The sequence below is a fragment of the Caloenas nicobarica genome, chromosome 1 (assembly GCF_036013445.1).
Source record: "Caloenas nicobarica isolate bCalNic1 chromosome 1, bCalNic1.hap1, whole genome shotgun sequence".
NCBI classification, from domain to species: Eukaryota; Metazoa; Chordata; class Aves; order Columbiformes; family Columbidae; genus Caloenas; species Caloenas nicobarica.
Window position 1 is genome coordinate 76,499,601 of NC_088245.1, and position 27,833 is coordinate 76,527,433.

General features: G+C 40.5%; 1 protein-coding gene across 3 annotated transcripts in view; it reads right to left on the bottom strand.

The window, feature by feature from the left end:
* The window catches only part of PARVB (parvin beta), a 68,810-nt gene that overhangs the window by 13,632 nt on the left and 27,345 nt on the right, over nt 1-27,833 (bottom strand). For all 3 annotated transcript variants that reach the window (XM_065629702.1, XM_065629686.1, XM_065629694.1), the window contains exons 3-11: nt 26,906-26,976; nt 17,620-17,722; nt 14,456-14,596; nt 13,484-13,599; nt 7,260-7,318; nt 5,530-5,549; nt 3,740-3,801; nt 2,588-2,656; nt 306-407 (exon numbers count right to left, since the gene is read on the bottom strand). In XM_065629702.1, coding sequence (XP_065485774.1) covers nt 306-407; nt 2,588-2,656; nt 3,740-3,801; nt 5,530-5,549; nt 7,260-7,318; nt 13,484-13,599; nt 14,456-14,596; nt 17,620-17,722; nt 26,906-26,976 — 743 coding nt within the window. The remainder of the gene's footprint in view (nt 1-305; nt 408-2,587; nt 2,657-3,739; nt 3,802-5,529; nt 5,550-7,259; nt 7,319-13,483; nt 13,600-14,455; nt 14,597-17,619; nt 17,723-26,905; nt 26,977-27,833) is intronic.

The following is a 27,833-nucleotide window of genomic DNA, read 5'->3' on the forward strand; positions in this document are numbered from 1 at the left end:
AGTACAAAGCACTTATTACTGATTCATTCATTCTGGATATTCATGAGCTTTATGTGTGACTTGATGCTAGTACCAGAATACCCTTCTTGCTTAACTACGGGGAATTTACCCTTTCATTTCACAAGCAACTTTTAGTGGTATTAATTAACTGTCAAGTGTCACACCTGGTGCACCTTTGCTACAGCTCCTGAACAGAAGAATGTACCAGGTTCTGATTTACTGGGCACAAAGAGAAAGGACACAATGATTGGAAAATATCATGTGGTAACAAAGCAAAAAAAATATAACCTGGAATTTCTACCCACCTTTTGATCAAAACTTTCAGGTGTTAAGTAGAAGTTGTGAAGTGGAACAAAATAGTCTTCAAGAAGACCCATGAGCAAAACCAAATAAACACCATCTGCAAACTAAATAGAAATAGTGATGACATTCTGACATCTGTTTTCAAATAAGCATTCATAAGCAAGCAGGACAAAGAATGTTTGGCCCAAATCATGTGCATTGATTTCTACCACTGTTGTTTGCTAACACAGAAATGCAACATGGCTCAGGAGTCACAGACTGCTCCTTTCAGGCACAGCAAGGAATTGACAGCAAATGTAACAAGCATTCAGGTCTTTGTTTCATCTGCACCCTGGATTCCCCTCTACCCTTACTATCACCAGTGCAGCTAAGCAAGCTCAATCAGTCTGTTCTTAAGAGCCTGTTGATATAGCTGCTTTCTTGCCAGTTCTCTGAAGAAAAGAAAAAAACCACAGGATATATATAAGGCTTTCTCCCTACATCTGGTAGCATTATTTCCTCTACTCATTTCCTGAGCAAAACAAGGCAGCCCATCAGCTATTGCTGTAGCATTAACCCATGCAAGAGCATGTGCCAATGACTATTTAAATTACTTACATAGAGTAAATAGCTTTAAGCAAAAGAAGCTGAAAGCAATTCACCTGGGAGCTATCTGCAATTTGTACTCCTTAGTTGTGCAGAGTATTATCTCCAGCCAGTTATTTACTTCCTAGGCTATCGAATACATTGGGGTGAGGTTAGAGTATATATGTCTGCTCTTGCTTTTCCTCATGCTCATTTTATTTGCCTGAGGAATCTTGGCAACCTCGATACATTATTTAACAAAGCTTTTTTGATTAAAAAAAAAAGGAAAAAAAACCCCAAACACACACAACCAACAACAACAGCCTCCTGGGAAACATGTTTAATCATTATATACTCCCAGTCCTACTGCTACAGCACCTGGTCATTTCAACCACTATCCCTCTTAAGTCGTTTGTATTAGACATTCAAATCCCTGCCCTTGATCAGAACTTGAAATTGTCTCCCCTATCACAGGTAGGAAGTTTAACTTCATAAAATAATTGTTTTTCAAGTCACAATAGATTGTTTGCAGTTTCAGTAAACACTAAATAATATACTAAATACTTTCAGCAATACTGTTTGGTATTCCTACCTACTGCCTACAGGGGGGTAATGTTATGTATTTCAAACAGACTTCTCAGTTGTGATTCTGATATGGCATTTGTAACACCCTCTAACCTTTTCAAAAATAAATTGTTGGGTACTTCCAAGGCATTAAGCCACAATTTCTTGTGACAGATCAGATCCAGTCACCCATTTATTCCAGCAAAGATATAAAATAGCAGTGAATGACTGGTATTAAACTAAGCCAGGCTCAGACCAATTACCCATAGCCCTGGTATAATTCTCTAGACGCCATGCTTCTTTTTTTGCCAGGACAATAAGATAACCACCTCTGCACAGTTCATTGAACTCTGAAAACAATCATTGCTTCTGCTTAGCCAAGACCGTACCAAAAAATTGCTTAATTTGACCCGTAAAAGGAGAACTACCCCAGTGACTCTGAAATGCACACTAACAGTTTCCAAGGCAGAACTCCTCCAAGCACACAGTGGTGGCTGACAGTCACCTCCACCAGCTTTAAACAAACTAACTTGGATACTGCTGGCAGCCAAGCCACCGCAGCACAGGAGCTCCGAGTCGTTAATCCACGTTGCTGAGGAGCAAGCACAGTGCATGCGCCCTCAAGATAGCCGGGTAAAGAGGAGGATTCAAAGGCCTTTGCTGCCACAGCGAAATTGTTTCCAGACCCACTTTGATGCGATCAAAGCTCACGCTGATATCTCTATGATGAACTGCACGCTGCAGCCCCCAGGCAGCCAGTGGTCCAGAGCTCATACCAGTTCATCGCGAACCCTCACAGCTGGGAAAGACACAGCACACCACCCACCCACCCATGACTGCAGCAACTGCTCTGCAGCACTCTGCTTTGATCCCAGAGACAAGCTCCCCTGAAACCCGGCTGTATTCTACAGTCATTAATATGGCTGCATTAAACACTCAGGAATTTCACCTGATACAAATCAAAAGCCATATGAAGTACGTGTAAACATGAGTAAAGCAAACAAGCATAATGTCATCGCTACTGAAAAGACAGATCCCCGATCCCATAAATTAACATGCCCAAGATAAACAGTTCCATAGCAAGGTTTTATGCAGTGAGGGCCTAGATTTGCCATTTACACACTTAGATTACATACAAAAAGACAAAGTCTCCTACCTGAGTTTCTAACTCCGTTACTTCCAAATTCAGTTTATTCAAGTGTTTGTTCACAAAGGTGATCAGAGACTATAAAAGAAAACACCAGAACCAGTGATGTTAGAAACTACAGTCAGTGCCTATGTGAAAGGGTTAACATAATCTTTTAAGACATTTTTTAAGCTTAATAAATATGCATATGTGCTATTTGCTTTTGCATAAATAAGCACATAAAACTGAAAACAACTCAGTCATACAGTCATTTTGCTGCACCATATGCCAGAAGTCACCAGATGGTGCTATTACACACAGCTTACTAGAAGTTATTTTTCCTGGCACATACACATACTTCAGTGTCATGGGAAAAAGCTGTGAAGACATTGTTTTTTTTGTAGGTTCTTTGTGAAAATGAAGCAAGGAGATTCATTTACTGTCCACGCTAATCTCTTCAGGTTCCATGAGAAGATCCACCGCCTAGGAGCAAGGCACCAGCAGCATTGAGCTAGGACTCCCAAGAGAAGATGCCAACAGCACACAGTCCTGCACACCTCTCTGCTCCTGGAGTGATGTGTGCATGTCAATTAGCAAATTACAGTCAGGCTGTAACCCAGGTCTGGCATTTCTGTTCCCTCAGGAAGCAGACAGGCAAGATTCTGCTACTATGAGCCAGAGACATGCTCACATATTGAAGGGCAGAGACCTGCCAACCTGCTGACACCACTTCCAGAAGGGACACAGATGTGTTAATACTTCTGTTGCGTGGACAGAGAGTTAACTTCATTCTCCATCAACTTTAAAAACACTCTTCTAGAAGGCGTTTCAGATCAGAAAGATAAGACCTTCCAGAGACTTCAAAGCATTACTTTAAATGCTTACATTGTCTGTTTCATATAAAGCAAAGGGACAAATTACAGTGCTGATCTTCACATACTACTTCACATGCTAAATAGCTTAACATCCACGTTGGAACAAACTGATGGAACAATGTGGAGTCTCTTCATTATGTGTTCTCTAAGACTAACAAGAGCTGGCAGAGATCAACAGCTATTTTACCCCTCCACTCTGTCTAGCAAAGAGATTTCTTTTGCAATTTTCCAGATATTTCTGGATATCCTTCAAAAAGCATAAGAAAAAAAGCAATGTAGCAAACAAAACTTGAACTTCATTTTTTACCTTTTTGACTACGCTGAGTTTGTCTGGTGCATGATCAAAGAGTGTGTCAAAGGCATCACGCTCTGGTTTTAGGGGGGGAAAAAGGTAAAATTAATAGACCTCCAACGGCCAAGTATGGGAAGCAGGTTATGTGTCACAGGCTTACAGGTCCGTCTCAGAAAACTGCAAAACAGAGACTCAAGCTAAAAGCTGTCACCCTGTTTTGGTGTCTTAACTAAACACCAGACTGAACTCCTCTGGGAATTTTAGAGGTAACTGAAAATCAACATATCATTCTCTGATTGCCCTTTTCTGCCATTCATAACTGGTAAACAAAACATGTAGGTGGAGAAAAAATTAAAATGCAACACCAGTTCTGATTGTGCCGCAATCCTACCTTAAACAATGAGTCACTGAAACATCGCCTGGTTTTGGTGCACTACAGCTACAATGATAGCTATGGTTGCATCCACCTCTCAGCGTCAAAATCAGAAATTCGCTTGGTTAATTCAAAATTACTGGTAGTACCCATGACTTCAGTAAAGCTTAAAACTGAACACAAGTGAAACCTTGTGATTCAGTAATGAAGAATAAAGCTTACATACAGTATGAAGATTTAAATTATGTTTAGACCTTCAAGGCCTCGTATAACAATATCTAATCCAAACTAAAATCTACTAGATTTACTACATTAGTGCAACATTTCATATTGTGGCAGCTTTGGGTTGACTGAAATTTTCCAAACACTAAGTTTTTTGAATGACAACTGTCATCATCAGGTAAAACAAGAAAAAATTGGAAATCTAACCAATTGCAGTTGCATTAAAAAAACGGCATAAACAATGCTGGAAAAGTGTGCACGTTTTAAGCTGTTATAACTTTCACCACAGTTTTTAACTGCTTTTCCAAGTTCAAATTATTTTTATTTACAGAACACATTTTAATAGGTTTCTATTGTTAAACAAACAAATGCTTACTATCCAAGTTCCTTCAGTATCTCAAGATATGTTATCCAGCCCCTATAGCCCCCTGACATTACTTATTTTCTGAGTATCTTATTAATTATTAATGTTGATACATTCCAAAGGGGAAATGGTAGTGTTCACGTATTGTAATTGGGGAACAGAGAAACTAAATGACATGTTCTTCATCACACAAAGGTGAGAAGTGGTTACTCAATGCCACTAACAGAACTATACACAAAAAGAGAAGTCTCTTGGCAGTGACACCAAAATATTTTTTTTTTCTTTAGAAGACCAGACCTATGGTTGGTCAGGACTAAACTCTCAAATCTAGTGAACATGGAGGAGATAAGACACTCCATGAAAAAGAATTAGAAAAGGATGACTGGTCACTGAAAATGGACAGAAAAGCAGAGCTTTCTTAGACCTCATACCATACACTTTTGCTTCAGTAATTTTCATGTATTCATTTATACATAAACTAAATGGCCACAATACGAAGAAGGTGTAACTTTTATTGCTGGGGGTTGCAAAGATTTTTACGTGAAAGCCACTAACAACAGTACTAGGAAATATTGCCCTGTGCAGCATTTTTGCTGTTCACTGCTTACAAATGAAAACAAATCAAGAGACCAGCCTAAAGAGCACAAGCAGTATACTGGATGATCTGGTTCTACCCATTATGCTCCACATCTGTATGGAGTAACAAAACCTGCCCCCGCAATGCATTCCAACCCTGTGGGATTGCTCAATCCATTGTCTTGATGTGCTGAAGGAAAACAGACAAGATTTCTGTGCCTGACATAAATTAAAAAAAAAAAAAAAATCAGAGTCAATTTTGTTACTTACCAAATCTTCCCATCATCATCCTGCAAGTCAGAGCATTCAAAAATATCAGGTTAGTTCATGAATAATCACTTTGAAAAGACGAGACCATGGGCTTAACGGGCCTTTTCCTGCAAGATGCTGAGGGCTAACCACTTCTATCAGGTCAGGAGGCTGAATATGCTGCAGACCAGACCCAACCTGATGCGGGAACAGGGAGGTGCATTTGAAATGAATGGAAATGCGTAATTATGTTTTACACATAATTACGATTTCTTATGCGTAACTATTTTTATCAAGAGTGAATGAACAAATGTACTCCTGAATGCAGTTTCTACAAATGTAGTCATCAGGTGCTACACCACACAGCTCAGAAGGAGCAAGGCTATCTATCTCACTTTAATCTGTTTTCTCTGTAGAAAGAAAACATACATCATATCTGGATATTATGTAAATAATACTGCCACATATGAATTATATACACAGCCAGTGACATCACCAGACATACTGCAGATGTTTATCTGCTGAGAATCAGGCCCTGATTTGCACGGAGGAATTTGAAAGTATTCAATGAATGCTGGATTCTGCTGATCATTGCATTTTCCGTTGCTATACTTATATCTGGGTACGCAACACATTAAACAGTAAACCTCTTAATATTGTGTAATATTAAATAACTTAATAAATGTATAAACATACATGCAAATCTGTAAACGTATTTCTTGCTAAAAAATGTCTAAACCCCACAAACCACATCTGAAGGAGAGGACAAGAAAACTACATTGTTCAAGAGCATAGGAGTGAAGGGAGGTATTTTGGCCCACAATACTGAGGCAGAGCTCTGATCCTACAAAAAACCACTATGAGATCTTCAGTGTCTACACAGAGATGTTATGATCTCATTTTTGAGTGTTTCCATCTGAAAGATCTTCCCCACTGAGCTAGCCACATGGTACTTCATTTATCTTCAAAGTCACGGAAAGCTGAGCCAACACGCTGATAAACTGAAGGAGGGCTCATGTAAGCCCCTCTTAGAAGAGTTGCCTTCAGGCCATGCGAAGGAAAATCTCAGCTTTTATTTGCAGCCAAAGTGCGTGCCTAGCCTTCTCCTTATAAAAAGGACTATAAAAACATAAAGCAACGTAAAGCTGTTGCAAAACTGCAGAGGGAAGAGGTTTAATTATTTGATTTATTTTTGCTGAGCTCTAGTCCTGAGGTACTATATGACAACAGAGATCATCTCTCCTTACAATTTTAACAGGGTATCACTTCGGTTTTGAGCGGTATTTCAAATAATTGCCTTTTGTCAAGCTAATTCTTCCCCAAAATATCTACATTGGCCAGCTTGTCTAGACTGTGCTTTTGCCAAGAAAGGTTGGACCAGATGATCCTTGTGGTCCCTTCCAACTTGATATTCTATGATTTACTTGAGAGAGGCAACAGCACTGGGCAGAATTAGTTATATATGGTTACCTGCAGAAGGCAGGGTGGGGAAAGGGCCCACAAAGGTCACTTTCAATGAACTATTCAGTTAAACACTCCTATAAAACAAAAATTACAATAGGACGCTTTTCTCCTTTGTGACATATTTCCAGAGCCCAAGTTATTTCTACATAGATAAAAAAGCACCATGTTAAGGGATTTTGTTAATTTAGCAGGAGCAAGAGGAAGATTACATCTCTGTTTTGTCTTTGCAAATGGTTTCACATCATGCACCACAAGCACATGCTGAAGCTAAACAGTTTTGTGCTTACTCTGTCGTAGTCGTCAGCTCCTCTGTAACGTGAGTTGTCTGAAGGAGGCCTTCGCGTTTCTGGAAAGCAAGACAGAGTTAGAAAGAGAGATGGCATTAGTAAAGAAGAAACTCATTAGGGGGTCTGCAGCGTTCAGTGTCTTTCAGAATCCCAGAGGAGAAATCTGGACAAAGCATGCTCGCTGCATTTTGTAGAGGTAAGAGGTGAAACAGCTGACACAGGAGGGCTCAATCCCAGAACAGTGGCATTTATCAGGCTGACAGCCAAATGGATGTTTGGGAAATGTGTGTGTGTGTATATATATATATATATTTGCAGCCAACAAACTCACTAACAATTCTCCTCCTGAGACCAGAGTCAACATCGTGCCTGGAACACAAATTAGAGAGAGTTTGTCAGACCTGTCTTAAATTCCCCAAGAGCACTCGTTCATGTCACAGTATCAACCAACAATTCGACATAATTGGCAGCCTGGCTCTCCGGAGAGCTCCGTGGCTGAAATAACATGGATGGCTGCCCCGGGCCAGGGCTCTGGTGTGCCGGCAAAGCTCTCCGGGCATGAGGGCAGCTCGCCTAGAGCAGGGACATTACTGAGGCCACCAGCCACGCATCTGTCAGGGAAACATCCACCCAGGAAACACAGGGAGCATAATAAGCCCAACTAGCGATTTCACAACAAATAATATTTCCTTGTTACTGGGTTTTCTCTCCATGAGATTTTCTGCATGAATAAGGATTCTCCTAACCGACAGACAGACATCATGCAGTGAGACCCAGTTTCAAAACAGCTGCCTCAGCTCTGTTAAGACACAGTCCCCTGACACAGGGAGGGGCAAATGTTTTTGAGCCTCTCCAGGGTTTTGGAGACACAGCACATGCCTCACAGAGGCTGGAAGTGGTTATACCAAGTCAGAAACTTTCGTAATGTTTCTATGGGTCCCTTACAAAATTATAGCATAAAGCCTTATGCCTGAAAGGGAGAATTTCTTTATGCTTAAAAAGCTGACACAAAGAGCTCAAATCTCAGCAGCCATCTGTGGCCAGCAGGACAGGGAAGTGATTGTTCGCCCGTACTCGGTGCTGGTGAGGCCACACCTGGAATCCTGTGTTCAGTTTTGGGCCCCTCACTACAAGAAAGACATTGAGGAGCTGGAGGGAGCTCAGAGGAGGGTGATGGGGTTGGTGAGGGGCCTGGAGCACAAGTCTCATGAGGAGCAGCTGCAGGAACTGGGGCTGTTCAGCCTGGAGAAAAGGAGGCTGACAGGAGACCATATTGCTGTCTACAACTACCTGAAAGGAGGTTGTAGCATGGAGGGGGTTGGTCTTTTCTCCCAAGTAACAAGTGACAGGACAAGAAAAAATGGCCCCAAGTTGCTTCAGGGAAGGTTCAGATTGGATATTAGGAAAAAATTCTTCACGGAAAGGGTTGTCGGGCATTAGAACAGACTGCCCAGGGAAGTGGTTGAGTCACCATCCCTGGAGGTGTTTAAAAGATGTGTAGATGAAGTTCTTAGGGACACGGTGTAGAGGTGGACTTGACAGTGTTAAGTTAATGGTTGGACTGGATGATCTTGAAGGTATTTTTCAACCAAAACAATACTATGATTCTACCATCTAGGGACCAGGTCCTGCCAGAATGACTTACAACACAGTCAATAAAGCTGGCAGCTCAGATAAGCAGGGAAACCGCTCCCCCAGGCACAAGCTCTGTACACATATGCCATCTCAAACATTTTCACCAGCTGAACCCCAAACAAGAACTTATTAGGGAGAACAGCTTTGAAAATAAACACATCCTTCCCGGAGGCAACCTAAGAAACAAAAATTGCAATCTAAAAAGCAGTAAGAAGAACTCCTGCTGTTCCACTCTCTGCTCAACAAACGAAGGCAGCATTGCTTTCTCCAGCCAGCAGCCAGGGGGCCTGGCTGAAGCACGATGTGGGAGCTGTGGTCTCCCATGGCTGTGCTGTCACAGTTCCACACATGAGCCGGGCCCTGGGCTGGATGCTGCCAGCTGGCCGCGTCTTCACAGCCCCTCACCTCCCTGTCATGCACACATCTCATCCAGCTCCTCCGAGGGGACCAGAGGACCAGCGCCAGAAGGTTTGGTGAAACAAGCCAGGATGATGGCATGGATGGAAAAATGAGGAAGCACCTGACAGGGCAATGTTTTCTCGCATGCAAAACAATGTTGTCTTTACTCCATCCCACCCCTTCTCTGCTTTATTAACACAGGTTTCTGGACCTTCCAGACACCATGTACCCCGGGGAGAAGATGCTATAAACTGTGAACAAAAACTCAGTACATGGTGACTAGTGAATAATGCCTCCAAATGCCCGATGAGAAAGAGGAATGGATTCCAACACAGACTCCCCAAAAGATGGAAATGGCACCATTTCTCTGAGGCAGCTGAACATGCTGCTCACACAGCAAGTCTAGGCCCCTCAGCCTTGCAATCCAAAAGCAAATGTCATTATTTGATAAAACTTGTATTCTTTGTACCTCAGCCACCAGACACATTTATTCTTCACTCTGCCTTGCCTCTGACCTTTCAGTCTGCAACTCAGACTACAAGGGAATTCCTGTAAAAATACCTCAGATCTCCCAGCAGCACCAAGGTGGGACATGCTGCACTTTCAGAAGTGATGAAGAGGAAAGCTAAGTTCAAAAGAAGGTAACTGCTGAGCCTTGTAAAAATAATCAACACAGGGAGCCTTAAGAAAATTTTTACATCTATTTCTGAGAACATTTTTGTTTTCCTGAATTAGGGTATTTCTTCATCATGGAAGCTTACACTTCAAATATAAAGCAGTATAGTCAGCTGGAAGAAAAATCTCAGGATTTTCAGTTCTCACTGGAAGCACACACTGAAACAATAAAGTTTGTCTCCTCACTTAGTAGGGCTGGAACGAGAGGTAAATGCTGAGTGACACCAGTGTTAAAACATATACCATCTTAGACTCTTCACTCAGCACTTGGAGTAGCTATCAACAGGATCTTAAACAGAAGACCCACCTAAACCTAAGCTCTGCTAGGACACTTCATGTATAACTTGGATGTACATTGCCAGGGTTACAAAATTTTCTATTTCACACAAAAACCACCAAGACCAAGAAAACTAATTCTGGAGCTTGATTTCAAAAAGGTTTGAATGTATCTAGGTTTCCAAAACTCTGTTCTTGAGAGATGCTACCTCATGGCCCCTGTTATAAAATAATATGAACAAGTGTTCTTCTGACGGATTAGTCTGGCAGTTATTCTAGGTAATATTGACAGACAAATAGATAGCTAAAGGTTCTTCCTGTCAAGGAAGGCAAAGCAGAAAGTCCTCTCTAAAATGCTTGTGGGTTTCTTAGCAAACTATACAGTGCAGGACCAAAAAAGGATAGTGTTTTTTTGACAGATAAAGATCCAGCTACAGATCTTTCTCAGACTATAAATTAATTATTTTTAATTTAAAAAATACAGCACTTTAGGAAAAGATCCTGATAAATACTTTCCATGTAGCACAGTATTGTCATAATATTATCTCATTTTATGCAGCAGGACACTAAAAATTAGGGAAGAAAAAGTCCACAGCACTTAAACAAGCTAATAAGATATTCTGCATAGCTCTGGGATGGGCTATGGAAATGCACACAACTTGGCTAAGCAATAACTTGCTAAACCAGTATGACGCTCTTATTTTTATAGTGAAACACAGCCCTTCTGGGCAAGAAGCAACTCACGCACCTGCACGGTGTGAGGATGGCTCAACAAATTTGATAATGATAATCCTAAGTGCCAAAGTCACCCACGAAAGTGAAACTTCACTAGTTTTGAAAACTTCCGTGTGGGTATGTTCTTGCACAACACTCCCACAACAACTTGCAAGGTTTTCTTGCTGTGAGGTCAATTCTGCAAAGCTTACAAAAGTCACTTAGCAAACAGTTGATTAATCCCCTTAAATGCACATTCAAGCATTTAAAATAAAACCTCTGAGAGCAGACATGTTATATTAATTATGAGCTAGTTTGACAGAACCCTAATCATTATTTGGATTTGTAATAACAGATCATTTCACAATAAATTGATAACTATAATAATAATAATCTTCTTAATAATAGTTTTCTTGCTTGGATTAAGAACAATATTAACCTCATTACCTTTCTGTTTGTTATTAGTATAACAAAGGCTAAATAAAATCCATTTAAAGAGATCTGTGTTACTGAACCAGCATATATTTTTAGACTAATTATGGATGCTGAGCTACAAAAATTCAGTTTACCAAGCTATAAGGCAAAATTTCTTGTTTCAGAAGAAACACGCTTCAGTTTACACGCTGTGCCTTGCTTTCCATTTAAATAAACAAAGCTGAAGAGGTGCAAGTTTTTCCTAGCAGTGGGATGAGGGGCTGAAACAAGACTCCTCTTGCACAGGGCCAGCTGAGGTAGGCCCACAGCCAGCAGTTGCCATAACCATCTCCAGGATTCCAGGCTCTAGGTCCAAGAGTAAGAGCTTACAGCCTCTCGAGCATAAATTAACTCCCATTGTACCACTGCTCTGACACCTTCAGAGTGTCTCTTTCTTCCTTTCTTGCTTCCTTCCTTTCCTTAGTTTCTGTCAGCCATTATCTCATCCTGTCTTCACCACAGCCTTGTCTATAGTCTCAAGATGCAGCGACACTGGTGAATGAGATGGCCTCAAGTAGGTGTCTTCTCTATATCCCTCCAATAGGAAAAGATGTGAAAACACTTTCACTACAGCCTTCCTTCTGCTACAGGGGTGGAGGGTCCTGAAGCTTGAAATAAGGAGAGGAAAGGGAGGCTTTCCATCTTTACCTAAGGTTTTTTTCTGACTCATCAGTTACGGAAGACATTTCACTGTAGTGGGCAGAAGGATATTTCTAGCATCAGGGTATCAGAGGACTGTAAACCACTTTATATCTACATTTTCCGCTTCACCTATCCAAGAAAGTCAAAAGAAATTTAAAAATAAATCAGTCTCTTATTTCCATTCAAGTTACTTTCTACCTAACCCACTGTTCTTAAATTGAAAGAACTACAGCAGCCTGAAAGCAGTTCAAAATCACCTCTTAAAGATAATACATACATTTATTGTAAGCCAGAGAGTATCCATCAATTACTCATTTATATCACACTTCGTACCTCTAGAGCATTCAGCCAGACAGCCTGGAAAGTGCCATTATTTAAATGTAAAGCAAAATGAGGCTTGCCTCATCAACCACCATGCAACTGCATCTTGTAAGGGGATCCACATTTGCAAAGCTGAGTCCAAGATCATTTTATCGTCTTTATTCTTGAAAGGAAACCTACTACAGCCTGACAGCTCCAACAATAAATGGCACGTACAGAAAGGATTTCCACAGCCTGCTGCCAGCAGTTGAGCCTGCCTTGCAACAACAGCGCTGAGCACCACAGCAAATGTCTCAGCATGATCAGAGTCCCAGCTGGAACAGCTCTGCCTGGGGTTTCAACAGCTGTTGAGAAAAGCTGGGTTCACATGCCACAGACTGTAGCGTCATGGGAGCTTCAGTGGGGTTAGAAGGCAAGATAAAAAGCAAGAGTATATATGTTCCAAAAGTAGAGTCTTTGTAGAGTGAAAGGAAATGGTCAACACCAAGCAGAGAAAGTAATAACTATAGCAATATCTAGAGCAGGAGGGAAGGAGTCAGGGTTCCTCAGGTCAGACCTCTTCTCCATATCTAAGGAAAGCTAACAAAAACACAAGGCTGTGAAAGAAATGATGAAAGCCTATTAGGATGCCAAGGAAAACAACATGTCTAAGTCTGAATAATAGGTCATTGGGGAAAAACAACATCAGTAACAGGCTTCCCAGATTAGGGAGATTGTACATGCTGAAACTCCTTTCTGTGCTCTTTGTGTTTCAATGGGTTCTCTACAAAAAACGCAAGGCAAAACCCATTTACTAAAGTGCCAGAAGTTACAGACACAACTCTCGCTTATACAAAATCCCATCGAATGTGTTTAGCTTGATACTGAAATAGCAAATGGTAAACCTGAACATATTAAAGCTATGATGCTCTTGTGATCACACTTAAGCACACCAAAAATGCATTCCTAGGACTGGGACTCTTAATTTCCAAGAATTTTTGAAATGGCAAGAGACCAGGAGGCAATGGATAGGAGCAGCCCAGTAGCACAAAATCAGAGTGATAAATAATGATTGTTCTGATCAAATTTTCTTATGAGTTCATACTCACCCGTACAACTACCACTTGTACAGACACATGTTCAGGCAGTCGAATAGGAGCCCGGAAATGCATTGCCAAAGCTACCAGGAGGTGCAGAATGGAAATCAGATTCTTGCCATGTATTGCTGCAGGGAACAAGGAAAAGGAAGGAAATAAGATAATACTGAGGCCTTATTCTAAACAGTTCTGGGAGAAAGGCAGGTAAAAGGCAGTGAAAAATGCCTCTGGTGAACAGAGTCTTCTTTTTTGTTTTACCCCTCTACCTTCTTTTTCCTAAATTAACACAGCCTACAATATACTTTTACAGGTTGCAAAGCCTACATTTAACCGTCCCTTCAAGTTACATGCCCAAATTAAAAGTCCAGGCTCTTCAGCGCCCTCCGTAAGTCAATGAAGAAAAAGAGGCGGACTCCATCACTTGCCTTCCACTGTACTGTAGAATACTGAACCATTCTGCTTCTAGCAGACTTTCAAAGTGTTAACACAAGCTTTCCTGGCTGTAAGAGATGAACACTGCCCACTACCCAGGTGAAGTGACTTCTCAAATTCCATTCTCACTTTTGGACTGTAACAGGCCATGCTTGAACAGAGGGCACTTTCTATTCAGCCTGTCAGAAGATGAATCCTCAAGCAGGGTGCAGGATCCTTTGATTCTCAGTGTGGTGGCCTGAGGGATTAGACCAGCCTCTAGTACTAACAAATTCCTCATATCCATAGGGATTCAAATTCAGGAAGCAAACAAAAAGCTTTTTAATGAAAGCATATGCTTATAGGAACTTCAATTATCCCATAGCCTTGTATGTCTGTTCTTAAACAAAGACCACAGAAGAAGGTACCAGTTACAATCCATACATGGATGTGGTAAACCCCTATGCAAATAGTTTTTAAAAACACTGCATCACAGAGAATATGATCGAACTGTTGTTTATCATACTCTCCTTGCCTGTGAAGCTGAGACAGAAAGTATAACAGAGCCCTTACAGTCAACGTTCCACTTGATTGTCCAGCCATGGGGTCGGAGTAAATCATGGACAGCTTCCAGGACCGTCTGCAACTTTTGTTTCTGACCAATTTCAGATTGCGTCACTTCTGCCACATTCAGTTTACGGTCAGCCAATTTTTCTGTGTTTGAAAAAAAAAAAAAAAAAAGAACAACAAAAAGAACAAGCAAAAACAGATTAAACAGGGTCTGGGTGGGATGAGCACAAAGCACTGGGCAGACCTGAACTCTGCTAGCAATTTTCCAACAGAATGATTTTCTTCAGAAAGCAAAATAGCTGAAAACAAACCTTTCATCATAGTGTGTCAGTTCTGATAAAACCCATGACAGAAAACTGGTAAGGTCTGGCCGAAAATGTTCATCAATCAGGTGCCAAAATAAAGGCATCAAGTTAATGATAACATTTATTGTGCCTTCCATTTTCTTTCATTGCTGAAAAGCATTTGGCACAACACAGCCTTCACTACACAAGTAATCTGCACAGGCTTAATGAACTTTTCTAACAATAAGTTAATTTAGGACCAAAAAAAAGGGAAATACTGTGTGGACATTTACTTCAGCTTGATGGGCATTATTTCAGGTTAGCTGAAGGTATGAATTTAAGCTAAAGCAAACTTTGCCTTCTCAAACCATCGAGAGTCATATATGACCTACAGACTTCTACTGGCTTAGTAGAACTGGTTTAAAGAAAGAAGTTGGTACAATCTTGTTTGTCATGTTGTTATGGCATTGTCACGTCATGGTTGATTACTTCCAAATATGAACTAATGCAGGAAATGTTGTAAAATGCCATTACTATAATTTGAATTTTGTTTCTGTAATATAATCATTCGTTGCCAAAGTCATAGACAAGTTATTCTTCTCTTCCTCTGCATTGTGGCCCTTGCCAAAGACACAGGAGCTGAATTTCCCTCAATTAAGAGAGCTGATGAAGGTAAGGTAGAGTTCTCCATCTACCAGAGAAAAGCTGATCCCTTTTCCACCTCCTCTCTGTGGGAAAAACAGTAAAACTCACTCTGCTGCTGAGTCTAGGAGATCAGGACTGGTTTTGACTGTTTTTATTCATCTACAGTAGGAAATTTTTATCAGCATCTGAATAATATTAATTGGAAAAATGTTCTTTAGCCAAGATGTCTCTGAGCCTTTTTTAAACTGACTACTAAAACAGGCAAAAATTATTTTAAATTATTTTAGATATTTTTTAAAAAATCTCCTACAAGATTCATTTTTTGGTCACATGTTGTGGCTCCTATCTATTCTCAGCCTAGATTAGCTGTCAGCACGCAGAAATTTATTTCCTTCCACCCTGACACTATGTGTAGCAAGCCACTTCCAGCCTCTCTCAGTGGCACTGCTTGTACCTTGATAAATTTAACTAATCAAGGAGCCCTGCCTCAATCAGCCTGCCAACCATTTGCTAATCTCTTACTCCAAACTGCTTCAGAATAAGCCCACTGACAAGCTGTTGTCTTTCATCTTTGTGTGTCTGCCTATCAAGACAGATCTTCTTGAAACATCTCTCACACATGAGGAATGATAACTACTACTTGAACTTTAATGACTCTACTTTGCTGGCTTTTCCTGCAGGCACAGGAAGAGATGACTTGCACAACAGAGACTCGACTTAATTCTGAGGCCTCAAGCACCAGGAGCACCACCAAAAGCATGAAGTGCTTTGCCTCTTGCATCAATGAGACCGCACAGTGTTAAGTCTTGCTGGATAAACCAAGACACCGCTGAAGAGTTCTTGTGACAACACAAGACTGAGACATGATAGCTTCAGGTCAGGGGAGAAGCATTTGCTCTCCAGTCAGAGGCCCAACAGGAAGAAAATGAGGAAAAAAACAGTCCGGTTAAAGTCTCAGGCTGCAAGATGCACATGCCCACCTTTTCTCCTGTAAGATATTCTAATTCTAGCTAAGATATATATATATGTATGTGTGTATGTATAACTAAGCACTTTCTAAAAGCCTGCAGGCCTGAGGGTGGAACCATGGCCTCCACAGGGAACATAAGAAACCATTAATATCTGTGACAAATGGCTACACTGAAATGTGCTACCACCTGCTGAAGCAGAAGTGTCTATATGTTAAGAAGTAAAACTGTGTCCACACAAATAGTCCCCAGCTAAAACTAACTCTACACCCCTGCACCACACCATGGCTGGAGGGTCCCAGCTGTAGTCTAATCAAGCAGTTAAAAGTACTCTTGTTTTATTCTTCAAGTTATTTTTGAGGAGTTTTAATTGCATACAGAGTAATTGTTGCTAACCAATTTTAAAACCTTATGAGTGTTCACCAAAATGCTGCAGGTCTATTATTTAGGGGACATATGCAGAAAATTCAGTAAGCGGCATCCACTAGCACCAGTGGAATTAGCACCATCAAGTCCTCGTGCCCCACTCTGACACGCACATCCCAGATACCAGCCCACTCTTGAAAACATGTCATAGGTTAAATGAGAGCAGTTTGACTATCTTTCTCCAAGAAACAGTGTGGATTTACAAGGGCACTTGAAGCTTCAAGTCTCTTTGTTTGCTAAAGGCACTCTCATAAATCACTGTGCCACCACTAGAAGTTTTTCTCCATCGTGCTTCTTGCATGAACATACACATTGCAAAGATGTAAGTGGGTTGCAGAATCACGGTTGCTTAACTGAGTATATCCCTTCCTGAATCATTCACGCATAAGTGCACATTATGAGTATGTGCCTGCTGCCATGCATTCTCTTTTTCTCATTTTTTTCCCCTAGAATTAATTCTATCAGGACTTCAAAAAAGCTCTCAGCCCAAAAAGCTTTCAGAAGAAAACTATACAGACAGAATTTCGGACCACATGGCTTCTGCTTGGTCCCCCACTGTAAACACTAATCTCTTCACCTTTTCTCTGCCACATATTTCAGTTGTCTGGACTAGTCTTAGTCCATGAAACAGAAATGTAGGAATCACCTGGATTTCCTCCCCTTTCAGCAGACAGCCTGAGAAGAACAGATGGAGAAGGTGATGCTGTAGCTATCAGTGAAACAAACTGTATCTCTGGTGAGATGGTGAGTTACTGCACAGACTTCTTGTTGTCTGCAGCTTTGGAAGAGATTAACTTTGGGCCTCTTCCAGTCCTTGGGGCATTCTTCTCTTATGTGAACTCACCAAGCAGCTTCTGCAGCACCTGCCCATCATAAAGGTCCTCTTCAAGCTGTTTGACAATGATTCTCTCCTCCACCAGCACATCATTAATCCAGTCAATGAGAACCTGGAAAGACAGAAAAAAAAGGCAAATGTCTACAAAACACTGAAATATGTACCTTCCATTTAAGGCAGTAATCAGGAACATAAAACAGAGCAGGAGTAACCATATTTATGTATTTGAAAGTTATAGAGATATAACAGACAAAAAGATGGTTTTGCTCTTCTTGTTTTTAATTCAGGTCTTGCAGTATAGCAATTTTAGTGCCCTCTATTTTTCCTCATTAAAATGTCTCCTTATTGCACCAATCCTAAAGCAAGTAGCAACTAGCAGCTCTGCAACAATCACCTTTGCTAGTACCTATGTTCTCCAGGTCCCAAAATTCAGGTCTTAACTGTTTTATGTGAACAGCAGACCTGCCAGTAGATGACAACAGTCCCATGATCCCACCTTGACCTCTACCCTGAAGAGATCTGAGTGGTACGCTAGAAATAAGAGCTTCAAAGGGGAAAGAGTGAATGCTCCTACCAACATGAGCTAAACAGACCCACTAGCTAGATCCCTGCCATTAGCAACAGGACAAGGCATTTTATCTTATGGTATTGTAGAATACAGAAGTCTGGAATTATAATTTTGGTCAACTGCACCTGATAAACATTTTACAACATATATAGTAGTCCCCATATGCTGACTACCATAAGTATAAAAATCATTTGATACCTGCAAAACAGGAGTGAACATAAAGGACCTCTAAAAAGAAAAGGAACTGAGTTAGGTTTTCCAGGTGCCAAAGATAATAATTTCCAAACAGTTACAGGAAAAACAGCCTTGACTGCCTGAAGCTGGCAGTAGTGTTTTCCTCCAGTTTTTTATTTGGAAAATTAAATTACTTTCACAAAAATAATATAGTTCTGTGGGAAGAGATGTAAAGTTAAATCCTGCTAAATCTTTGATTCCATAAAGGGAGATGAGTATTACCAATCATAGACATGCAAAATCCAGCAACAAGCTCCCTAAAACAATAAGCCTTATTTTTAAATTCTGCATTTTTTTATTTTCTTCATTTAAAAGTGCAGATTATTTTGATTCACCTTCTGATTAGATCACATACTTTTTTCTGCCTCTTCTCAACAGTCATGATGGCGAAGAAATTTTGGGGTTTTTTCGTATTCAAGAGATTGTGAAACAAAAAGCAAATAAACAATTATAGACAGGCTGGCACTGGAAAATACACACGTTGGCAATTCAAGTAAACAGGAGTATTTAAATATGTTATTTAAGTAATTCAACCTGGCTACTGAGGTTCAGTGAATCTACCAACCTCAAGGAAGTTTTGCTAGGCTTTATGTTCATAAAGAAGTTTACAACCCAAACATGAAATACTAATGTGTCATGTACCTCTAATCTCTATCTTCAGTACTTCCAAAGCACACTGAAAACATGCAGGGCTGAAACTCAGCTCTAAAAGTAGAGTAAGTAGCAAACTTTAGCTGGGAGATATGGCAACCAGACAATTCATGGATATTAATGATCTGCATCAGTGCTCACATATGTACATCAGTTTTGCCCTCTAAGCTGCCCAGAGAGCTGAAAAATCTCAATAATAAAAATTACTCCTCTAAAGAGCTTTCTTTCGAAACAAAGGTTTTCTGAGAAGTTGTTTGCTACTCAGTATCAGCAACTTGTATCAGAAGTGGTCTTCCCTAGAGCAGGTAAAGGAAAGGTGGAGGTGACATTTGAAAATAGACGTGGATACACAACGACGTGCTCTGCACCAGTATTATTGCCCCACTGCTCCCCTGTGACCTTGCAGGAACCTCATCTATCACTTAGGCCATTCCCTGTATCAACCAGATGGCCTCTGCTGTGCAGTAACAGCTACAACCACCATTTCAACACATTCAGACAAGTTCCACACTCTTAAATCCACCTAATGCCACTTGTTGGGCAGGAGGATCACATAGTTTCTCCCTCTCCTTCCTCTGCCCCATGCTGCCTTGCTGCAGCACCTTCACAGAATCATAGAATCAAAGAATAATTTTGAATGGAAAACACCTCTAAGATCATTGAGTCCAGCCACTAACCTAACACTGTCACTAAACCATGTCCCTAAGATCCTCATCTACATGTCTTTTAAACACCCCCAGGCATGGTGCCTCAATCACTTCCCTGGGCAGCCTGTTCCAGTGCTTGACAACCCCTTCCGTGAAGATATTTTTCCTAATATCCAATCTAAACCTGGCTTGCACTGCCAATGAATTGACAACCGCCTGAGCAGCCCAGCCCACTGCCACACCAGCTTCCACTGGCACTTGGGGACCTGAATTGAAAAGGACATTGCCGCACCATGCTCTGGCACGTACCGTCGTCCTCCCGCTTTTGCTGTGGTCATGGGAGAAATGATGGGAAGCTTGTCCCCTGACACATGGTCCAACATGCCCTGGAAACCATCTTGCTCCTGGGTCACAGGGCCTGATATCTACATCACATATGGGCAGAAAGAAAAATGTCTAGGCAGTTGTTCTTCCAGCATTTCATCCTCTTGCCATTCTCAGGATGCCCCTTGAGCAGCCTCTGGGTCAGGTAAACTCTCCCTGCCCAGTCTTTCACCTCTAGACTTAAAGCTGTGATTTTCATACGTTAGCTACCGTCAGACATAGGGCATCAAGCCTTTGGATTTCCATTGAAAACCCCAAACAAAATTAGCTCATCAGAGATTACAGCCAGCAAAAGTTACACGCAAGAAGATGCAGCCTAAATAAACCCATCAGCAGAGCTCTGCTCCGCAGGTGGGGAACGATGACCGCATTTGGAGAGAAAACCCCAGTCAGCTATTCTTGTCTCTTTCAATCTTTTTGAGGGGATAGAAGGACATCTATGGTAAAGGGCTGGAGAGAGACATTAGACAAGTTAGCAAAGGATTACCACAGCTGGGAGACAAAGAGAAGAGGGATAACATCTTTGGCCTCAAAAACTGTTTACCTGTGATAGAGAAAAGTGACTCCTAAATAACGAGATACTTTCTTGTCTCATATCATCTAGAAAGAGATTTTTGAAGCCTGTCAATAAGGTGACTGCCCAATTCCAAAATGACACACATTTGATACATGTAGACATCAGCAGAAAAGCAAATTAAGAAATCAAAGTCATAGAAGATTTGGGTTGTCCGTGAGATTTACAGAGCAGACTTTAAAAAACCATCTGAAGTTCAGCTTCAATTATAACCAGATAACCAGATCCCATGGCAGTCCCTATGGAAAGAGGCCAGATTTTCAGAAGGCCCCAGAAGCTTTGTTAAGGAAGACTCAAGATGCTGAACTATTTGAAATGTGTAATTAACATTTTGTCTTTCCTGTGCTGAATGATATTGAACTCAGAATCTAGAAAATGCCAAGGAATTTAAAATAAAAATCTGGAAGCACCTTCTAATGTAGGAGCAAACATACCATTTCCAAGAGCATAGGTCCACAGGAATCATAAAGCGGCTATGGGTACAGGGTGTTAAAATACAAAAAATGTAAATGTTTCAGAGAAATTTAGCACTGAGAAACTTTCGGCAAAAAAAATACACAAAAGAGATACAAATTAAACAAGGTCTAGCCATAGTTGTTTTATTATTTTAACAGTTCAGCATCTAAATGAAAGCAAAATATCCCAAAGAACATTCTAAATTCTTTAGTATTCAGACTACAGCTATGCTTGACCAAATGAATTAGAAATTTATATTTAAGAAAAAAAAAAATCCAAGTTTTTAAATTTTTTTAATGGCTCTTGAAGCCTGACAAGTGCTGTAATTAAAAAACAAACAAACCCCAAAAATCTGCTGCCCTACCTCTTGATTTCGTGATTGTCTCTTAATTAGGAGCCTGGAAAATGTTTCTGCACGGAATTTTTTTTTTAACTTTTACAAGGGAAATAAAGCACCGTGTTCCTTACTGAAATGACTAACGTGGAGAAATACTTTCTGACTTTCTGCTCACAGAAAATCAGCTCTACAGTTCTTTGCAGTTGCTTCTTCATGCAAGGACAGAAGCAGAAATTATTCAATAACCTGAATGTCTAAAAATTTAAACAGCTTGATACAGGCACGGAGTACTTGGTGTGAAGCAGACAGAAGGTAGAGCCAGAGAGCTTTTCCTGTGCGTGAAAATACGCTTAACTTGGCTCTCACACTCCTCTACCCATTCCTTCACTTCTATGCCTGCACTTTGTACAACCGCTTTTCAATATTGCCTTTTAAGCTCCATTTGCTGCATTAAATATTGGGTGTAAGAGAAACACTGCAGGCCTGAGGAAGAGCTTTATTCCAAAGCCTGTTCTCCCAGCATCAGCCCTAACACCAGCCTTACATGTAACAGTTGGTGAAGCCACCACAAGATCCCACGTGTAGCTAATGGTCTTCATTGCACCAGAGACTCATCTTCTTCTTCTGTATTTTGAGACCCACAAAAGACCATGCAGGTGCATAGAAATGTTTGTTAGGTCACTTAACTTGTCATACCTTCTTAAAAAGCTGCTTTTTTACAGTCTTCTATAGTATTTGGGATTAGCAGAATGATTTTAAAACTTTAATATAATATCCTCACGTCCTTAAAACCATGTCAGCCCTTTCATGGATATCCACGCTCATATAAAACACCTCTGAACTGTGTCAAATGCTCAGACACATGCATTTGTAGTTGTAAAATTTCCGGGGCGCTTTAAATCCTGACATATCCATTTATTGTATCATTTTTAGGACAAAGGCATACGTTCAGTTAAATGAGCTGTGTTGCATTACTAAAAACTGGACTGAAAACTGAAATTTGCCATGAGGCAGAGAGCTGAAACAAAAGAGTTTTACAAATCTAGAAGGAAAAATGAGTCTGCTTGGCCAGTTCGTTGTTTGTGGGGTTTTTTTGGGTTTTGATTTTTGGTTATTTTTAGTTTGTGCAAGATGGGTTTTTTCATCAAACTTCACCAGCTCAGTGAAATATTTTTGTTCTGTAGGATGACAGTGAAGCACATTCAGAGTTAATCTGCAGAGTTCAAGGGCATAAGGACCCCACAGTCACTGCTATACAGTAATGAACAAAATGAAAAACAAGACAAAATACATCAACACATCTGGCACAATGGGAAAACAGGAAGCCCAGTCACCAAAAACAGCAAAGAAAAAAACCCCTGATTTCAATGACCCTTTTCCCCCCTGACTTCTCAGAGAATAAGGAAGCAGAGATTAAAGGTATTAAAGTTTAACTGGCTTCAGGGTTGAGCATAGACATTAATATTAAAAATTCATATTCAGACTTGGAAACAATTGACTCAGCACAAAGCATTAGTAGCCTGTAAAAAAAGAGAAGGCTGCTTGTTTTCAAAAGCAGTCCACAGAGCATTTAGGAAGCAGGGTTGCATCTGGTCACACATGAAACCTTAACAAAAGGACAGTGGCTTCATTTTGGTTTTCTCTACGCCACAGTGAATGTAAAAAAGCCATAAAATTCGATATGGAAAAGGTGATATTTTCTAGGACAGCGAATGATTTACTACAAATGAGAATTGTTCTCTCATTTCAGAGCAGCAGTGTTTGGATCTGTATTAGTTTAAATGAGGCTTCAAAGGCCAAAAGTTGTTGCAGTATCAACCAATCTTATGGAAGTCTTTGCAGGGAGAGAAACCATCTTGCAACTGTGGCTTGCTGTCTTTTGTCAAGGCAAGGCACCTTCAGAAGAGACCAAATTCTTGCAAGCTGCTGTTCTAAAATTTTGGATTCAATTAGTAGAAGCTCTTCTTCATACTTTTCCTACTGAAATACGTGAGAAAACCCTAGGGAATCAGCCTCTCGTGAAATCTTAAAATATCATTTCAAAGTCTCTGACTCAATTCCTACAGCCTATTAACTCTAATTATTTTTAGGATGACAACCAGCAATGCAGCTTTTCAAACTTTTACCTTTCAGCCATATCTGAACCAGAAGGTGGAAAAAAGACTCCACTTTTTTGTAACTATTCAAAAGAGAGCTAGAAGAACCCCCAAACACTCTTTAGAATTAGTGACATGGACCAACTAAGGGGTCTCTTGATATTAATGGAAACTGAATTTTGAATAGATTCACAATAGCATACAGACTAGAATCCCGATCTTGAGGTATACAAGAAGACACAATACATCACACGACACCTCTGTATTCAATCACAAACCAGCCCAAACTTATAATTAAAATGCTTACTTTAAGTGAGTTGTGCACTTGTCACCTGGCAAATATGGGACAATGAATAAAAGAAGCTCACACCTTTCAGACACCAGAAATAGAATATTTTGTGAATAAATTATTTATATGCATATTTATATATTTATATAAAAATAAAACAATAACTCATCTCTCTTCCCCTAGTCTGAATTTTCAGCTTTGAGTCTGTTCAGCCATGTACCAAACTGTGTTTGATTACACAGGGCAAATGAAGTGAGGAAAAAAAGGCTGCTGGCCACAGAGGGAACTTATTTGATCACATCACTTCATATTGACAAACTGTGGCCAACTATTTTTAGAGTACCATCAATGATGATAACAAACAACACTTTGAGGCGTAATTCTAGTTCCTGATGATTTTCATATGTGCAAGCGGATTTAAAGTATGTATTTTAGCATCCCCAACTAAGCAGCCTTCAACAAGGGGATTCACTGTATATGTGCTTTAGTAAGAGCGAGGAATGAGGCCTTCTGTTGTTTTGTTTTTCCCCTTTTGGTCTCTCCACATTACCACAATGCTATACAATCTGTCTCTCCAGAGTTACAACAGCTCAGTCAAAATCACTTCCAAATGCTCACACGAGCTTGCACTGATCACTTCACTATGCATATAATTCCTGTTGCATGAGGCTAGCAGAAATTAAAACAACATTTTGTGGAGACAAAGAGATACTAAAGCAGAGTCAGCAACAGATATCTCTGCTGCTTCTTTTCACTGAGATCCATTTCCCCAACTAGATGTGACTGACAGAACAGAAACACTCAAAATCAGATGGCAAACCCTTGGCACGTCTAACTCTGGTGTTGAAAGAGATTTGGGCTGGCACCAATTAAACTAAGTCGTACTGCCAAATTTCAAAAGGCACGAGGCTCTATTGCTGCTATTGACACATTCCTCTCCGAGCAGAGAAGCGAGAGAACCACTTTGAACTATAAAAACCTCCATCTATTCAACTCCTCACTCTTTGCTAGTCCGTGGAGATCTTTCATTTCAAGCTCTGTGGGGCAGGCAGCCTTTTTTGCTGGCTGCTGCTGTATAGCACTTAGCATGGCTAGTTCTCATTCAGCGCTGGGGCTCTTGGAAAATGTCATTAACTAGTGAAGTACAGAAAACAAGGAATAAATTGCTCATTTTTTTGCATTATCAGAACTCTGTGGCATAAAATAGGTTTTGCCAATATAATTCAAATGTCTCCCTGCCTTACAGGTTCACACCAACATAGTGTTAAATATTTCTCTAGCTGAACATCTGTAAAAAACTCTCAACTGCTGAGAGGTATGCAAATGATTAGCAATTACCTAAATTGCATAATTTTCAAGTAGGTACTCTACAGGACACATCTCTCCTTTGAGGATGATCCCAAGGCAACAATCTCCAGTTACATGCTGTTCCCTGCACCAGCTGCTCTGGTTCAATGGGTAACACGCTATTCTCTTCACGCAAGTGTAAACCGGCGTAGTGAACCAGAGCCTGATTCTGTAATGTGCTCTGTGCACTCAGATACATGTGTGAGTGCTTCTCTATCCCTGATTTTCATTCCTCCTGAAGGTTTTCAGGTTTTTAAACCAGAAAATATAACCTTGCTAGACTATGACATCCAGGGAGGACTCACTAACTCATATTAAATTCAATAGCAAAACTCCCAATTTAAAAGCATTTCTGATCTCAATATCAAGTCTCCCGCATTGCAGTGCATCTGGTTCTTTCACTGCAATGATTCTGGTTCAGCTGAATTATTCATGATAATATTGCTGCTCCACTATCAAAGAAACCACAGTATTTTTTGAAAGAGTGATGCAAGACCACTGTACCTTTTGAGAGAATTAATGGATTTAGGTACTAATAAAGAAAGAATGTGTAAATTCACTCAATTTAAAACCACAATGTATTCCAGGTGAATTAGAATAACAAAGAAATTCGAGTACAGCTCCTTGCTAAACTCAGTTTGATGTGGTCTTATAATCTTAAACGTGTTATTGCAGTCTTAATAACAGATCACTAGGCTTGTTTTAAAGATGTACCAAGTGAGCAGTTTGCTGAGGCATTCTGTGAAGTATTTGTGTGCAGCCAGGGCGCACAAGGTTTCTTGAAAGGAACGTGCCACAGCTTGACCCACTGTCTGGGGACGGTATACACTATCCAAAGTTTTCATTCCCACTCAACTATAGCTGTGTTGTCGTTTCTAACAAAAATAATTTTTTAAAATAGTAAAGAGGAAGTGCAGGGGGAACTGTAACACAAGCACAAATGCTTTTTGGAAAGAGATCACATTTGTTCAGAGCTGCCAGCCCTTCCCGCCCTGCTCAAGCTTTCACTGTTAACCTCAACAACTTACCACATAGAAAAGGTTCTCCTAAACACTAATCCCTCAGGCCTAAATCCTCCATCATAAGCATTGTTGAGGCAGAAAGCCACACCTCACATCAGCACAGCTGGGAACACCATTATCAACACCTTTGACAGGTGTCTCCAGTGACAATACAGATTCAGGACAATCTGGCCTCTGCCCTGGCTCACAGGGATAATGAGGACTTTTCTTCTTAAAAACAAACAAAAAAAACAAACAAACAAAAATCAACAGAATATAGGACAAGAAGAATCTCAATTCTGCCTTTCTTATAATACCAAAGGTCTCCTCACTGTCCCCTACCATACCCTTTCTCATTTCAGCCCTACTCTTTCCTCTCTGGAAATCTCACTAATGCTTTCCAAAGCTCCTTCCCTGTTTCCATAAACAGAAGAAACTCAGGTTTACATGCAGGGACTGCAGGTAGATTCAAGCACAAAGACGTAAGTGGACAATGGAGCCTTACCCCCTAACTACCATGCACACCCTGACATTCAGCCTTTTCTTGTTGCTCTCGTTGCTTTTAGCCTTACCTGGTTGACGACCTCCATTTTTACAGATTATATACTTCAGAAACAAGATGTGTTCCTCAGCTGTATTCTTGGTAACCAGCTTGTCAATTACTCCATCTCACCAGTTGAATTGAAGAAGGACAAAATAGTAATTTCCTACCTTGATCAGTTCTTTGAACTTGGGGTCTTCTTTTGAGTTAGGATCAATCATGGTGCGTTCCTCATTCTCCTCTGTCCAAGAAAAATGGGAACCTTTAGTTACAACCTCTTCAAATATACACTGCTGAAATACTGCAACGGTTCCTAATCATGAAGTGGCCTGTCAGCTGATCAAGAAATGACAGTGCCTACTCATCATCTGAGCAAGGGAATATCCTATGATCAAAGTGTTAGGCATTTTACAGATACGCAGAAAGAGAACATAGCCCTAACTTCCCTGAAATAAGATTATTACCCCTGACCTTCTCCAGCTCAGACCCTGCAGAATATATCAGGGAAACCACCGTCCTCTATACCCTGTGGGACATGTTAGTATTAACATACCAAAAAGTGCAGTCAACTACTTTTCTCCCTCTCCTCAATTCATGTTTAATTTAGATTTTAAAACACCTGTTCCAAATTACACCATTTTGAAGAGTATCCCAAGCTTACGGCACTGCACTCATTGCAGCTGCTGAGACCTGGGCTGACAGTTTGTGTCTCCGCTCTCTGGTTCCCTGAAACTTGGTCACACATACGGCCCTGAGTGCCATGAACTCCTTTCACCTCTGGTTAAGCTGCAGAATGAAAATTGCCCCAATTTACGTCAGTTGTATGTGTGCATGGGGGAAGAAAATAAAACAGGTTTCTCAGGCGTGCAGTCTTTATTTCTTTTGTTGCTGTGGGATGGAGAGAAGTGAGAAATGCTCCCCAATAGCCAGGAGGACAACCACAAGAGGCATGAATATAAAGAATAATTTTTAGAAGGGATGATTTGATATAGAAATGTTGGCAACAAAATCAACTTGGGCTTGGCGAGGCTAACAACCAAACAACCTTTGGCAGAATTATCTTCACAACTGCACACACGGACACATGCATGTTTGTAC